Below are 16254 nucleotides of genomic sequence, written 5' to 3' on the forward strand. Positions count from 1 at the left end.
GAAATGAACAGGAGGAAAAAGTGGCAAGGCTTGTTTATAAACACTTGCCAGTGGTGTGTGTGTGTGTGTGCCTTATATGTGTCAAATTTGTGCAATTAAATTAATGACTGTCTTAAGAAAATTAAACTCACAGTTTGATTTTATTCTTTAGCATTCATTTACATTTGTGTTACAGTTGTGGAAGGACAACTGAGCATTATAAATGGTTGGTTGGTTTGTGGTTTGTTATGACATGACAATGACAAGTCGTATGACACTACAGATCAAAGTCCATCAAAGAGGTACCAAGAAGACTTTCTCATCAACATATTTTATTACATCCAGATAAGGAAGGACATGGATCAAGGACAAGCAGCCTGAGTCACCTGATCTCACCTACACACAGTTTAATGTCCATCCACGTTTTCTGTAAACACCTTTTTTTTTTTTCTTTCTTTTTTTTAACAATATTACAGCTGTCACAATTAGCTGTAGTACGTCCCTTTGTTTTTCCTGACTGAACTCACAGACTGGATCTTCTCTCTCAGTCTGTCCTCCCAATCTTTGCACCAGTTTGGGCTTCGCTCCAGGTTCTGGTAACGGGTGGCCAATTTGTCCAACACCAGTACTGCCTTAGGTAGGTCAAAGGTCAGGCCAGCCCTCTGCACTGCTGCCTGAAACTTGGCTGGAGATGCTGTTGCAATATAACACCTGCAAGAAGAGTTTCAGTATCTACTCAAAAAACTGGATGAGACCTTCATTACAGTAAGCTGAGTAAAGACAAATTTGACTTATTTGTTTTGTTTCGGGGGTTTTTGCTAGCACTAGCATGCTAACACACTAAATCAAGACAGTGACGGTGGTAATAAACACTCAATATGTTTACATAACATTAGAGAAAATCGATTTATTGCGTAAGTCCGACTAAATCCGGACTTTTAAAATACATATAAACATGTTAGTCCAACTGAAATTGTACTAAATCAAATTTCTCAAAGCCAGACCAACACACCCTGATAATGCAACTGGGAGTGGAATAACTCCTGCATGTATACAGTCAATCAGACCCATCTGGCATAGCAATTTGCGTATGCTCTACAGCATCTGCACCAGGCTTTGACCCCGAAGTCAAATAGCAATAAATGTGTAACAGAAGAAGAAGCTGGTAACACCATGGTGAAATCTACATCCAGAGCCGTGCAGTTTTGTATGTACAGAAGTGAAAAGTTGTCCACCATTGTACCAATTGTTTGGTCTGTGGCGTAATAGGTCAACCGGAAAAAGGTCCAGTATAAAAAAGGTGAAAGGGGGTATATCACCACCTATCGTAGCAGACTCTGACATACATCAGTCAATAAATTGATTCCCCTGCCAAGCTGTAACCGTAGCTCCACTTAACTGTGCATATAAATATATTGACTGTCAGCATATTAGTATACTGGTTTTAGCCTTTAGCCCAAAGCACTGCTGTGCGTAAGTATAGCCTCACAAAGCTGCTATCATGGTTGTAGACACCTGACCTTGATGTGTGAGGTGTCTTGTGTGTGTACAGCTAAATAGATGAAGCTATACTTGACCTGTTGATCCCGGGGTTGTGAGGACAGTGGTAGTGATGCCATACAGCCACAGCTGAGTGTGGACACAGGACATACTGGTTTTCCTCCCAGCATCTCCTCATGGTCTCCAGGATCCCTTCATCACTCACTGTTCCAGTTGATAAAACCTGTGACAGCTAAAGGTACAACAGAAGGAAGGATCATAAAATATTAGAGCGGTAGATGGGGGGTGTAGTCCTACTTGACACATAAAGAATGATTATGCCTGGGAGTATATAGCAGGTGCAGTAAATGTTGTATGGTTGGTACTAGTTTGCGGTGGTTTTCCAGCAGAGAGTGTCTATGTGATTGTTGAAACTCCTCCAGCATGCTCTTCACTGTAGCTCCATCTCTGCCCAGCAGCAGCCAGAACACCCGCTCCATGTTGTACGGGTCCTACAGGACAAAAATCAAGCATTGTGACACAGCACCCTGAGGGACCAAACATGTCAATACAGCTTTTACACACATGGTAGACATTTAAATTAATAACTTTGTGTGGATGGTAATGTGTGTGGATGTGTTGGACAAGATACCTTAGCAACCACTGGCCAGGTTGCCATTTACCAGTGTATAGAAAGTCATTGTCTCAGAGCATAAATCCTAATGTCTTGCCTTCCCACTAGTGCCAACGTTCATTCAAACATTCATTTTCTGTAGCTGTGAACTTTTCTAAAATTATAGAGAATAAATGATCATGATCAATGATTATTAAAACTCAGTACAGTTCCAGACTCTCCGACTCCATTCAAGCCAAGAGTCAAACTACTAGCAGGGCAGTTACAGGCCAATTTCTCTTACAAGGAAAGGAAGGAAGTAATAAAAAAGAGCACTTTCTTATGCATTTCACTCAGGAGGGGGTTACAGAACTCACATATTTGCATTTTATTCATGCTCAAAGTTACACATCAGATCCACCCCTCACTTCTCCACAGCATCAGCCTCTTGCCCAAATATGGTCACTTCTGGTTCCAAAAAGCCAAGATGGCAACAGTCAAATTGCCATACTTGAGACTTCAAAATGGGAGTCCACAAACCAATGGGTGACAGTGCGATATCTACATCCATTATTTATACACTCTATGGCTAGGACTAATTTTATTTATGGTAAAGACAGCTGTTTGTTTTCCATTCAAGTTCAATGTGTCTGTATGTTGGTATCCTACTTTGAAAACTGACAATAAATATTGTTGAAATGATATGGAAATGCACATTGTTGTTTATTTGTGAGATACAGGGGTAGGCCATAAAATGCAATTAAGGCATTATGGGGTTTTGACCTTTGCTGCGAGGAAATTTTAGTAACTTGACCTCTGTGAAATTTAATTGAATACCCCTGTTCTATGAGTTTTACTCAACTACCACCATGCCTGTATGTAAATGTTTCACACAGGATATATTATAACATAGCAGGCAGACTGCCATGAAATTTGCTGAACATGTTGATTCAGCTCTGGGACTGTCAGGAAATAAGCAAAGCATATAACTGCTCATAAAAAAAGAATTAAAATAGACTGGAAAAAACAACCACTTTTTAGACCGTGTGTGGACGAACAATGTGATCTTATTAAAGTAATCTTCGGACTGACATCTGTAAAAAAGTTATTGATATGAGCAACTGAAACTATAGTCTGTGTAACTGTGTTACCTGGATGTCTATGGCAGGGGCCAAAGTTTGTGTGACATTAGCTGCCATGGAAAAGTCACCACTGGTTACTGTCCTGTGCACTATGTCATTAGAATTCACCATGGCCACCAACTTCAGGGGCAACCCCATCTGTTTTACTATGTAGCCAGCTGAAATACAGACAGACAGAAAGGGAGTGAGGGACAGAAAAAAAAAGAGATAAAGGAGAAGCATGTCATGGTTATGATCTTTTGGAAAAAAGGGATCCTTTTCTGCTAAAATGAGCAATGACTGCATTAAAGGGACAGTTCACCCCAAAATCAAAAGTACATATTTTGCCTCTTACCTGTAGTGCTATTTATCAGTCTAGATTGTTTTGGTGTGGGTTGCTGACCTGGTGGCAGCTGTAGAAATGTCTGCCTTCTCTCCAATATGATGGAACTAGATGGCACTCAACTTGTGGTGCTCAAAGCGCCAAAAAATATACTGTAAAACTTCAATTAAAAGGCTAGTCCCAATCAAACGCCCCATCCGTTTACTAGCCCTATTAATTTTGACTAACACTGTCACAAAAAAAAACACCTGGTCTGGTTGCCAAGACAAAACCCAACAGTAATGTCTCTTCCCAGGAATCATGACCCGGTTGCTCAGGTTAATCCCCAGACCTTGTTGGGAGCAATTTGATGTAGGAACTATTTTCTCTCTACAGAATTACACCTGCCAACCATATCACCACGCAGAAGAAAGCGTGCAGTTATTGCTAGCTCACCTAGCACCACTGAGCAAGCTAAAGTTACAGCTCAGCTGAGGAGGACGTCATTAATGTTTACATCTCGTGCGTCACAAGCACGAGCCTCTTGTCCGTGAGTAGTTTCCCTCTGGACAGAGATACGATTTGTGGGTGTAGTTTGGTAGAAAGAAAACAGGTTCTATGACACTGTTCACAACATGGTCTCTGGATTATCTTGAGTAACTCGGTCATAATTTCAGGAAAGAGACATTGCTGTTGAGCTTTTCAAATACCCGTAAAATTTCCATTTGCTTAAATCACTGAAATCAACAGGCCTATATTTGGGACAGGTGTCAATATGGGACACAAAAGCTCAGCTAAAATGTGAAATATCGAATTGTTTATTTAAACCAGTATGAATATTACTTGTATAAAAATTAGGCTTTAGATAACCAGGTGTTTATTTGAGACAGGCGTTTATCTAATGAAAACTTTGTTAGATATTTGTCAGATCAGATTGATATTTTCTTACTAACTAACAACTCCCCAGAAGTGAGCAGATGCACACTGTGGGAGACAATAAAAGCATACATTAGAGATTTTATCATTTCATATACAGCAAGTGAGAATAAGAGATTATCTGCACGCCAGAAAGAACTACAGGATAAGTTAAAGGTAACAGACCAGCAGCATGCATCTACGCCCTCTCCTGAGCTCTACAAGGAGAGACTCCTGTTACAGAGTATGATATTATGTTATCCAGCCAAATGCAGGACCTATTCCCACAGTGAGCATTATGAACATGGGGAGAGGGCAGGTAAGATATTAATACATCAGCTAAAGACGTCTGCCTCAGCAAACCAAATTACAGAAATAGCATTGGATGATGGCACAATTACCTGTAATCAAAGACAAATAAATAGCCAATTCATGCAATTCTATAATACTTTCTACACTTCTGAGAGGGCTACTGATAGTACAGTACATACCCAGGTATTAGACAGACTAGAATTAAAAGGCATTGAGGAGTCAGATAGAGTAGTTTTGGACCAACCAATAAGCTTGGAGAAAATTCTTAAGGTAATAACACACCTAAAATCAGGTAAAGCCCCAGGACCGGATGGTTTTTCCATTGAGTTCTATAAGAAATTTGCAGCAAAAGTGGCTCCCATATTTTTAGAAGTATTTGAAGAATGTTTTAATAATGAAGCTCTGCCTCCTATGATGACCCAAGCTACAATATCTGTACTGCTTAAGAAAAACAAGGACCCTACTCAGTGTGGATCTTATAGACCAGTAAGTTTATTAGGATGTGACTATAAAATTCTTACAGAAGTACTGGCCTCTAGACTTGAATCTGTTTTGCCCAAATTTATACATACAGACCAGAAAAGATTTGTGGTGGGTAGACATTTATTTAGTCATTTGCGCAGAATGTTTAACTTACTGTACTCCTCTGAAAAATCTCCTGTCCCAGAGGTACTTATATCATTAGATGCACAGAAGGCATTTGATAGCATTGAGCATAACTATCTGTATAAGGTACTAGAGAAGTTTGGGTTTGGCACTGTATTTCAGACTTGGATAAAAGTATTATATGCTACCCCTCAGGCAGCAGTGCAAACTGATAAGATAGTGCCTGGATAGTGTGACGTGTGTGGTTGTGCTGCTGCCGTGGTCCTGCCAGATGCCTCCTGCTGCTGCTGTTATCATTAGTCATACTTCTACTGTCCTCCATCTCTGTGTGTGTGTGTCTCTCTCTCTCTTTCTGTCTCATTGTGTCATACGGATTACTGTTAATTTATTATGCTGATCTGTTCTGTACGACATCTATTCCATGTCTGTCCGTCCTGGAAGAGGGATCCCTCCTCAGTTGCTCTTCCTGAGGTTTCTACCGTTTTTTTCCCCCGTTAAAGGGTTTTTTGGGGAGTTTTTCCTTATCCGCTGTGAGGGTCCTAAGGACAGAGGGATGTCGTATGCTGTAAAGCCCTGTGAGGCAAATTGTGATTTGTGGTATTGGGCTTTATAAATAAAATTGATTGATTGATTGATTGATTGATTGAAGAATGAAGGAGGATTGGGTCTCCCAAATTTCATTTTTAAAAAATTTAATTATTACTGGGCCGCCAATATACATATGATCTAATGGTCTGGTTGCTACCAGCTGAAAGCCAACCATTGTGGGCACTGAGTGAACAAAATACAAGTGCCCCAGTAAGTCTGGCCGCATTGGTGTGTGCTGCATTGCCTCTTAGTAAGAAATACCTCACCAATAACCCAGTAGTTAGCACAACACTGAAGATATGGCCCCAATTTAGGATGCATTTCAAGCATAAAACTACATTACCATCCAGTCCAATACTAGCAAACCCACTTTTCCCACCATCTATGTTGGACCCAGCCTTTAAGATTTGGAGTAGGAATGGGCTGACAGTATTCAATACCACAGACATATTTCTTTAGGTATTTGCAGGTGAGAGATTTTATTAGGAAAAACCTTTCCTCATTCTCGGCTCCACCAGATGAAGACTGGATCAATGAGTGTCTTGATTATGATCCATTCTGGCGAGGGGCAGTTTCTAGGTTATACCAACTATTTCAAAGTATCTCTGCACCTTCACTCAACCATATTAAAGAGCAGTGGCAGGAAGAACTAGGGATAGAGATCTTGGATGTAGACTGGCAATATGCAATAGATAAGATACACTCTTCTTCTATATGTATTAGACATTGTGTAATGCAGTTTAAGATTGTTCATAGACTTCATCTATCAAGGACCAAACTTGCCAAGATATACCCTAGTACTGACCCAACATGCCTCAGGTGTCATCAGGCACCAGGAACATTGTTTCACATGTTCTGGTCCTGCTCTAAACTAAATACATTCTGGTCTGCAATCTTTGATACATAGACACAGGTTTTCAGGAAAAACATAGAACCCTGCCAGTCAGTTGTCATTGCATTTACATCCATGTTGGCTAGACGACTCATCTTCGTGAGTTGGAAGTCTGAGATCACTCAATCATATGGACGTTGGATAGTAGATGTTATGGCCTATCTTAAGACCTAGCATATAAATACATGACCTAACCACTGCACTGCCCCCCCTAGCTTTTTTGTAAGATTCTATTTTATTTATTTATTTTTATTATTATTTATTTATTTATTTTTTCTTGTGGTGTTTATTGTTGTTTGTGCTGTTTGTGGTTGTATGACATAGTGGTTGTTAAAATTAGAATACTTCTTTTATTTGTTCCATATCAGCCACCTTTCAAACCTGATCATTGACTACTCAACCTAAAGGTTAGTATTAATAATCAAAAGATGGATTTTTGGGGGGTGTAATCATTTAATCCAATTCCCTACCAGCAGTAATGAACCCACCTGCAATGTTCCCCGCCCCTCCAGTGGGCACCACCACCTCCAGCTCAGGCAACTCCCCCTTAGCCTCGGCCTGCTCCATACCACTGAGCTCCAGGTAAGCATAGATGAAGTGGGCGAGCTGGATCATGACTCTGGACCAGTTAACTGAGTTGAGGCTCATGAGGCCATGAGACCTGACCAGCTCCTGGTCAGCAAAGAGACAGCGCAGAGGCTGATCTATGTCATCAGAGCTGCCATCAGCTACAGAGGTAAAAATACATGTGATTTGATTTGTGATTGCTGGATTGTGAGAAAAAAAAACCAGCCAGTAATCCTTTAGCCTCTTTAGGTTTACCTGCAAACACATGGACATTATCCTCCAGGCAGGTGATCATGTGTTTCTCTTGGACTGGAGTGATGCGTCCTCGGGGGTAAACCACCACCACCTCCAACCCACAGAGACCTTTGGCACTGTGGATAGCCGAGCCACCTGTGTCCCCTGATGTGCCTGGTGAGGAAAAACACAGGTTGACTGATTCAGACTTATTACCGTTATCGTCTATGATACTAACTATGACACATTGTGTAGTATTGGTACTTCTGACTTCCTTTAGAGAGCATGGATGTACTTCGTGATGCCATGATAATCACAGTGATGACTGTCAGCATCAAAGTAATTATCTTCACAGTCCTCTGACTGCTGATTGAACATTAAACCTCCTTTTCACACTAAACAATCCCAAGTTTCAAACATTTCTATTGTGCATTTGGTTTATTACATTAATTCTCTGTGATTTTTAATATTCAACATGGCTTGCAGACAGTCTGTCTAATTAGGACTGTTGGGAGCAAAGGAGGATGTAGGGATAGTACTGAAAAGCAAGGAAATCCATTTAGGGAGGGCAGAAGGGTGGATGTGTGAGTGTGGGATTTCTCCTGATTTTCTTTCTTCCTCCCACAGCCCAAACACAAACAAGTTAAACTGGTGACTTTGAATTGCCCATAGGTGTGCATGTGAGCATGAGTGGTTGTCTGCCTCTGTGTGTCAGCCCTAACTGAACTGCCAATCAGAGTCATTCACCTGTCATACACTGCATACTGTTAAACTTGCACATCCATACTTTGCACAACTGTTCTTTGCACACACAACCTTATTCATTTTTACAGTGTACATATTTTTTTATTGTTATTATTATTGTTGTTATTTGTATTCAGATTTTATATTTAATTGTTAACATTATTTACTTTTATACTTTATACTATATGCTTCTAAAGAAGCATGTTCCAAATTCCTTGTATGTGAAAACCTACTTGGCAATAAAACCGATTCTGATTCTGATTCTGATTGATTTCACTCACTGCTGGGCTCCACTGGCTCCAACCCCACTTCAACATGCTGAATTGGCAAAAAAAAACAGGAGACTATTGTGCCAACAAGGGTCGCCTAGTGCCAACAGTGAATTGGCAATGAGTCAATTTCATTTCCAAAAACAGAGAGAGTGGGTGAGGGGTACAAATTTGTCCTTCTCAAACCTGCAGATGGAGGGGGGTGTTCTTTTGTAGTTTGTAATGACAGACTCTCCTTGACTTCAAGTTTTATTCATATTAAAAGTTAATAAGGGGAATAAAAGATCATGAAAAGAAAAAAAAGTAAAATTTTCTGATAAATGAAAAAAAATGTTGCTCCGTCTTTTGTACAAATAACAGATTTTTAACTAGATGTTGAATGACAGATTTGAATGAAAAAACACTTGTTTTAGTTGGTAATGTTTGGGATTTGTTAAAATCAAGGTCCAGCCAAGTTTGGATACAGCTCCCAGTATACTGCCCAAAAAAAGTCACTGTATGTGCTTTGTAACGACTCCCAGTCCTTATACTCGTGTTATTTCCAGTATCAGTTACACCTCATTGTCAGTCCAAGCAAAGAAATCTCTGGTCTTACTTTTCACCATCTCCGTAGCATTTTCTGTAACTAAGCAACCAGCCGCAGAGTAGACAATCTGCTTTCTGTTTACATCGGCACGCACAAGCCCCATGTGTGTGAATGGTCACGTGAAATGCATTTTCAGTTGATTAGTATTGATGGAGAAAATTAATGCATACGTGTAAGTATATCGCTCAATGTCTTTGACGCGAAGGCAGTTCCAGGCTGTCCACATTGAAAGAAGCTAGAGGTTCATTCACTGTCATTGTACAGCACAGGGTTGCGCAATGAAAGGCAGTCCAACCACGGCTGTCGCCAGTGTGCAGGCATAAAAATGAATTCATTACGACAACAGAGAATGACCAGAGAGTTTTCATTAGGGCCCAAGCAAAACAAATCAAGGCCTCCATCAAGACTACTCAGCTCTTATAAATCTAACACATTTTTGTCAAATATTTCCTTTAACATTTACATCTTTATGTTGTAGATACAATAAAAATAGAATTACTGCCCTGTGGTTGTATGCCTCTGCACATCAGTCAACTTTCTCTTACAGTTTTACATCCATGTTTGTGAAAACATGGATGGTTTACACACATCCCCCCCCCCCCCCCCCCCCCCAAACAGCACAGAAGATCTATACAATCAGCACAGTTACAAGGTGGACACCCAAGATTAGTGTCACCAATTCAGTATCTGACCAAATGTCTCTCCTTCTATTCCTGGGATATGATGTTGAGTAATGGTCAGAAAAGTGTTTAATGCATAACATCATGATGTCACAGTGAAGGTGACCTTTGACCTTTTGGATATATAGTGTCATCACTTCATTATTTCATCTTATTAGACATTTGTGTGAAGTTTTGTCATGATTAGAATATGAATTCCTGAGTTATGGCCAAAAAATGAGGTCAAAGGTCAAGGTCAGTTTGACGTTGACCTTTGACCACAAAATTCTAATCAGTTTATTCCTCAGTCCACGTGAACATTTGTGTCAAATTTAAAGAAATATCGTTACGTGTTTTTGAGATATCATGTTCACAAGAATGTGACAGATGCAAGGTCAGTTTTACCTTGACCTTAGACCACCAAAATCCAATTAGCTGTCCAAGTGAATGTTTGTGCCAAATTTGAAAAAATGCCCTGAAGGTATTCTTGAGATATTACGTTTACAAGAATGAGACAGATGAGGTCAAATTGACCTTGACCTTTGACCCTTGACCACCAAAAACTAATCAGTTCATTCTTGAGTCAAAGTGGACATTTGAGATACCCTGTTCACAAGGATGGGACGAGCAGACAACCTGAAAACATGCCTCCGGCCACAGCTATTGCCAGCGCAAAGGCATAAAAAAAAAGTCTACAACAAAATAGTGCCTTATTTTTATCATATGACATCATAGGTGTTAGGTCTTACCAACAAGAACAGTAGCTCTGCGATTCTGTTTTCGCAGGAAGTAGTCGAGGAAGCGCACAGTGCAGGTCATGGCCAGGTCCTTAAAGGCCAAGGTGTCTCCATGGAAGAGCTCAAGGACTGACAGACCCTCTTTCAGCCGGGCAATTCTCACCACCTCAGGCAGTGAGAAACCAGACAGGGCTTCACCTACTAGGACTGGGACAGGGAGGAAGGACGAAAGAGAAGAAATCATGTCCTTGGTGTTTGCAGCTCAGTTGTAATGGTATAGATTTTTGTTATTTCTAAATCATTTTTGTGTTATTGGAGTACTTGTGACTCAATTTAAAAAGTGGTATCTTTGACAAATTTCTGTGCTTTACAGTATGTCTTTGATTAACTTTCAATTTTACAGGACCGCACTTGTCTTTTCGTAACTGTCTGTGCCTCTTTAGTCAGTTTAATCATGTGTGGTTTTGAAACCTGTTTATACAGTTCACAATTCATATTTTTTTCTTTCATTTATCTCTACACAATGGAAATCGAACATCCCTTAAAATCAAATGACATGGTATGATGACTGAATTTTTCACCAGCTCACCCTCCAGGTCCTCTCTGGGGATCAGCTGAAAGGGGATGAACAGCGAGGCGACCTCCACCACCAGCTTGGTGTAGGTCAGCCCCCTCCAGCCCCTTAGGGTGTCTGGGCTCAGTAAAGGCAGACTCTCAGGCATGAACATCCCTCCATCTGGAGCGTAACCTGAAAACAGCACATCCTGGAAGTCCCATCCACGGACCCCACCCCGAGTACTGCGGTACTGCATTGGACAAACCTATGAGCAGAGATCAGAATCTCATATGCATACAGGCTAGGACATTTCTGTGAACCCATTTTCCCTGCATCATTTATTACAACCACATATTCTGTCCCTTCCCCAAACCTAAGCAGATGCTCTAAATGAGTGATATTTCAACAATCACTTTAATCTGAGATCTGAGGTTTGGAGTTGACTTTTCAGCTAACGTTTTGCAGCTCCAGTTTACATCCTGCTGGCGACCTTTGTTGGATGTCATTCCCATCTCTCTCCCTTTATTTCCTGTCATTTCCCTACTCCCTTCATACTGTCAGCTCCCTAATAGGGCATTCAATTCTAAATGCAAATAGAATTTATCAATGCAAATTTGTTAAATAATCTGAATCATCCATAGACAGTGTTTTACATAAAGTAGATGCAAGCTGTCACGCCCCCAGTTTGGAGAAACAGGCTGGAGTCTGACATGGAAGGGGTCAGCAAGAAAACATATTTTAGCCACCTACAAAAGTCTAACCTAAAAAATTACAATATCATTTTAAGTGTACGTTATGTTGAGAATTTTCACTGCTTCACCTTAATGTCTGACAGTGACGTCCAATGGAAATTTAAGCCGTAATATCGCTCTCTTCAAAGCCAGACTCCATTGAGAAAAACAGTGATTTAACATTGCTGAACACAGGAACTGCTGGTCTACTACTGCCTTGAAGAGTTAGTTGGTTTGTGTTATTGTGTGACTTTGACGTTTAAAAGGGTTAGTTCTTATACACCAAAGTCACACATTAACACAAACTAACTAACAGATGAAAGCAGAGGTAGACCAGCAGCTCCCGTATTCAGTGCGCTAAAAGTATTATTTTTGTCAATGGGGTCTGGTGGCTTTGATGAGAGCATAGATGGGAAACTGAAGCCGTTAACAGCTTCCCCGTTAGAACAGGCAGTCTGATGGAAAGGTAAAGCTCTAAAAATATTTTAAATACAGCCTAGACTTAAACTGATATAGATTTTTTTTATTGGGACTTTTTTAGTTGGCTAAAATACATTTTGTTGCTGACCCCTCCACAGCGGTTCATTGCTTAGCTTCTGTCTTGGGCTCTAGCGTGCTTCTACAAACTGGGGGAGTGCCAACTGATATCTACTGTATATAGTACACTGACTATGGATAAGTATCTCATATATCCACCTTTCGAAAAAACTGAACTTTCCCTTTAATAGGCATGGCATGTCTTTAACAGGAATCCTGAATCAAAATGTAGTTTAAAGAGCTTCACTACATAACCTGGATTATACTGTGCCTTCAACAAGGTGCATATCCCAAATTTAGGTTGTGTTTGATCAAATTACCACAAACTACACAGATGATGTATCATTCCAGCACAAGAGCACTGGTTGAACTGGACTTGATATAAACATGGAGAAAACAGGTACATACACATTGCACAGACAGAGGGAGGTGGGGGGTCAGTAGACAGTGGTGAAAATTACATTTACTCAAGTATTGTGCTTGTCCATAATTACATTTTATGCTACTATCTACAATATATTTCAGAAGAAAGTATTGTACTTCTTACTCCACTACATTTATATTACAACTAGCTATTTTACAGACTAAGATTTTGCATTTGATGAGTTTATAAGCATTTGCTTTTGTCTGTCTCATTTCAGAGGTATTTAAGTATTTAGCATTTACACCAAAAAGATATTTCCCAGTGGACAAACTGCTGATCACTGACAAAACTACAAAGAAGGAAGAGTCAGTCTGAGGTGTTAATTGCACTGTTATCCATTTAGCATAATCGTGCTGTGTGTTGAGTAATTCATTCATTCATTTTCTGTAACCGCTTATTCTGTTAGGGGTCACAGGGGGCTGGAGCCTATCCCAGCTGCCATTGGGAAAGAGGCGGGGTACACCCTGAGCTGGTCACCAGACTATCACAGGGCTGACAGATGGAGACAGACAACCATTTACACTCACATTCACTCCTACTGGCAATTTAGTCACCAATTAACCTGCATGTCTTTGGACTGTGGGAGGAAGCCAGAGTACCCGCAGAAACCCTGCCACAGGGGGAACATGCAAACTCCACACAGAAGGGCTCCCCCCACCCCGGGGTTCAAACCAGGAACCCTCTCACTCTGAGGCCACAATGCTAGTCACTGCACCATGGTGCTCAGTAATGAGTTTGAATTCACAATGATAGAAAGTGTGGCTAAAGGTTAACAGATTTTTTTTTTCTTGAAGCTGTTCATGGTGAGCAGTCAGTGTGAAGTGTGCATTTATAAGTTACTTCACTTAAAAACCTGCTACATACATACACTTCAAAATGTCTTTTGTAGAAGTGTGTGAATATAGAACATCCTAATTCAGTCCAGTCCATTAGTCAGCAGACTATATGTACCTTCCACTCTATTATACTACCACACACAACATGTAGAGTACTTACCAATCTGAAGTAAAATGGATTTAAACAGAACTCTTTCCCCTTCAGTTTCTTTAATGTACACACTTACAGATGGCCGTCAACGCTGCCTCACATTCTACACTGAGAGGAACAGATCTATGACGAGCTGCTGACTGTCCAAAGGAATATACAAGTTGAACTTTGGAACAACCTACCCAAGGAGCTACTTACTTATCAAAATTAAAATAAAACTGATTTTCTGATTCATCCATAAGTGCACTCGTCATAGGAGATTCACATAAAGCTGCTTTAGGTTTTTCTGTATGGACAGTTAAAAGACAGCTTTTTGATTCCGATTATTTCATCATATCATGTTAGTGCCTCTATAAACATATTGCTTGAATTTAACTGTTCTCCTTTTCTCTTTGTTTTGTCAAAGAAAACATCTGTCAACAGTGCTTTCCATTAATTGCTGCAAATAAATCTAGTCCAGTTAAAACACAGTCACTGCAGGTCTTATAATGTTATTTTAGAATAAACAGCAGTGTTTTACCCACACAAGTCGTAAATTGTAGACTTCAGTCAACAACCCAAACATCACGCAGTTCCCATTTTAACTTCACAGAACTTTTTGAGTTGCATGGTTGTATACAGTGGTAGGAGATTTACTCTTATCTGTAAATATAAGCAGCAGAACCATACAGTATAAGTAAAAGTCCTGCATTTAAAAATGTTATATAGTTACACTATTATAACACTAAGCACAGACTACTTAACGTTAACGGACACTTTATGCAGCAGGATCACTTCTGCCATAGTTGTATTACAATCATGACACTGCTGGGATTGTTGTTACTGATGCATGGGTCATTTGTAGTGTTTTAGCTGGTGGAGAGGAAGCTCATTTTAGTGACTGTATGCAGTATTAGGTAGAATGACAGGTAGCAGTGCATCACCTACGAGTGCAACCGTACGATAGAATATATATTTTCAAAGTAGTGGTAACTACAGTCACATAAAGCCGTGACAGAGCACAAAGCTACTACAAATGTAGTGGAGTAAACATATAAAGTACCATTAAATCGAATTACTCACAAAAACTCGGGGTACAATGCGTGAGTAAAAGCTCTTTAAACTGTTTTCACCACTGGTTGAATACCTGACACCAACACGTGAGGCTAGCTTCGGCGCTCTCCATAAGCGGTAGGTTAAATTAATGCATTTACCTATTAGCGATCGACGAACACACTCGCTCAATGAGTTGTAATCACGTAACGTTAGAGTTTTACTGCAGAGCTCGACGTACCCGTTTGGTTTAGCCACGTAGCAAGCTAAGCTAGTTCAGCCACTGTTTGCTAAGTTGTTAACATGATGATTCAGGAAGCTTTGAATGAAAATTGACTCTGTAAGCCGTGATGAATGAAAAGGCTGAGCTAGCTTTTATTAGTGGTAGGATGAAAGTTGGAAAGCAGTCGAGTTGTTTAACCGCTACAGCGGCCAGACATGGCTTTACCCACGGTCCACAAAGTAGTAAGTACAGCCAGAGATATTCTGGTACAGCCCAGTCGGCCTGGCCTGTATGCACCACTACGTCATCCCATTGGCTCAAAAGACTGTGGGCGGGACTTGTTTTATGAACACAGTCCCTTCAAAGAAAAAACAGTAATTGCAAAATAAAATTATCTGCATTTTTTTTATTTAATTTGGGCAATAATAATACAAATAAATGTTTCCTACCTTTTTTGACAGCCCCCATAGTTTTTTGATATATAGGCCTCTACAAAATGGTTGAGATGTCACTTCATGGTAATTATAAAACAAAGAAAAAAATCAAAATTACAAACAGTGTACTGCTATAATGCTATTAATATGTTAGTATGCCAACATATGCCATTTGTTGTTATTGAATTAGTAGTATTATGAGCACTAGTATTATTTCTGTGTATCTTTTCTAGATATTTACTATGAAAGTTCTTTAAAAACATCACAGAAATGGTGAAAATTCATACTGATACTTTTGCATCATCAGTTATATAATGGGATAACATTAAATATATGGTAATAACAACAGTGAATATTCATCCTTTTTAATTTCATACAAATTGTAAATTCAAGAAATTGAATTCTTTTGACAGTAAAAAAAAACTTATTTAAACCTATTTCAGTACATGAACTAAGCACAAAAAGTAAGGAAATTTGTGTTTGGTAGATTATTTCTTTGTTGTAACAATGCTTCTTGGCAATGAATCTTATACCATTGGAAAACCTGTTTATCTCCCTTAAAATGGTGCCACATTTGTAAGGAACATGCATTTGTGGGATGAGCAGCAGAGCTGAGTTATGTGGGTTGCACCCATGAAAAATTGCCTAATCTTCTCTGCCAATGCCAAACAGCATTTTTTTTGCCGTTGCTATTGGCTCTTGTTTTG

At 39.8% G+C, this 16254-nt stretch overlaps 1 protein-coding gene across 4 annotated transcripts; it reads right to left on the bottom strand.

Annotated features, from left to right (window-relative positions):
* Positions 1 to 297: 297 nt before the first annotated feature.
* Positions 298 to 15362, bottom strand: thnsl2 (threonine synthase-like 2). 4 transcript variants are annotated; one of them, XM_033646209.2, is made up of 9 exons: positions 15132 to 15362; positions 11213 to 11444; positions 10636 to 10830; positions 7650 to 7802; positions 7316 to 7555; positions 3223 to 3371; positions 1845 to 1970; positions 1557 to 1711; positions 298 to 690 (listed from the first exon to the last, which is right to left on the bottom strand). In XM_033646209.2, exons 2-9 carry the CDS (start codon positions 11433 to 11435, stop codon positions 465 to 467), a joined length of 1467 nt encoding a protein of 488 aa, XP_033502100.1. In that variant the 5' UTR covers positions 11436 to 11444; positions 15132 to 15362; the 3' UTR covers positions 298 to 464. The 4 variants fall into 4 exon arrangements, with proteins under 4 accessions (XP_033502100.1, XP_033502098.1, XP_078018122.1 ...); XM_033646207.2 differs by having other exon boundaries at positions 15052 to 15362; XM_078161996.1 differs by lacking the exon at positions 15132 to 15362 and adding an exon at positions 13868 to 14019 and having other exon boundaries at positions 10636 to 10824.
* Between the last annotated feature and the right edge of the window lie 892 nt (positions 15363 to 16254).

This window comes from Epinephelus lanceolatus, chromosome 19 (assembly GCF_041903045.1).
Source record: "Epinephelus lanceolatus isolate andai-2023 chromosome 19, ASM4190304v1, whole genome shotgun sequence".
NCBI classification, from domain to species: domain Eukaryota; kingdom Metazoa; phylum Chordata; class Actinopteri; order Perciformes; family Serranidae; genus Epinephelus; species Epinephelus lanceolatus.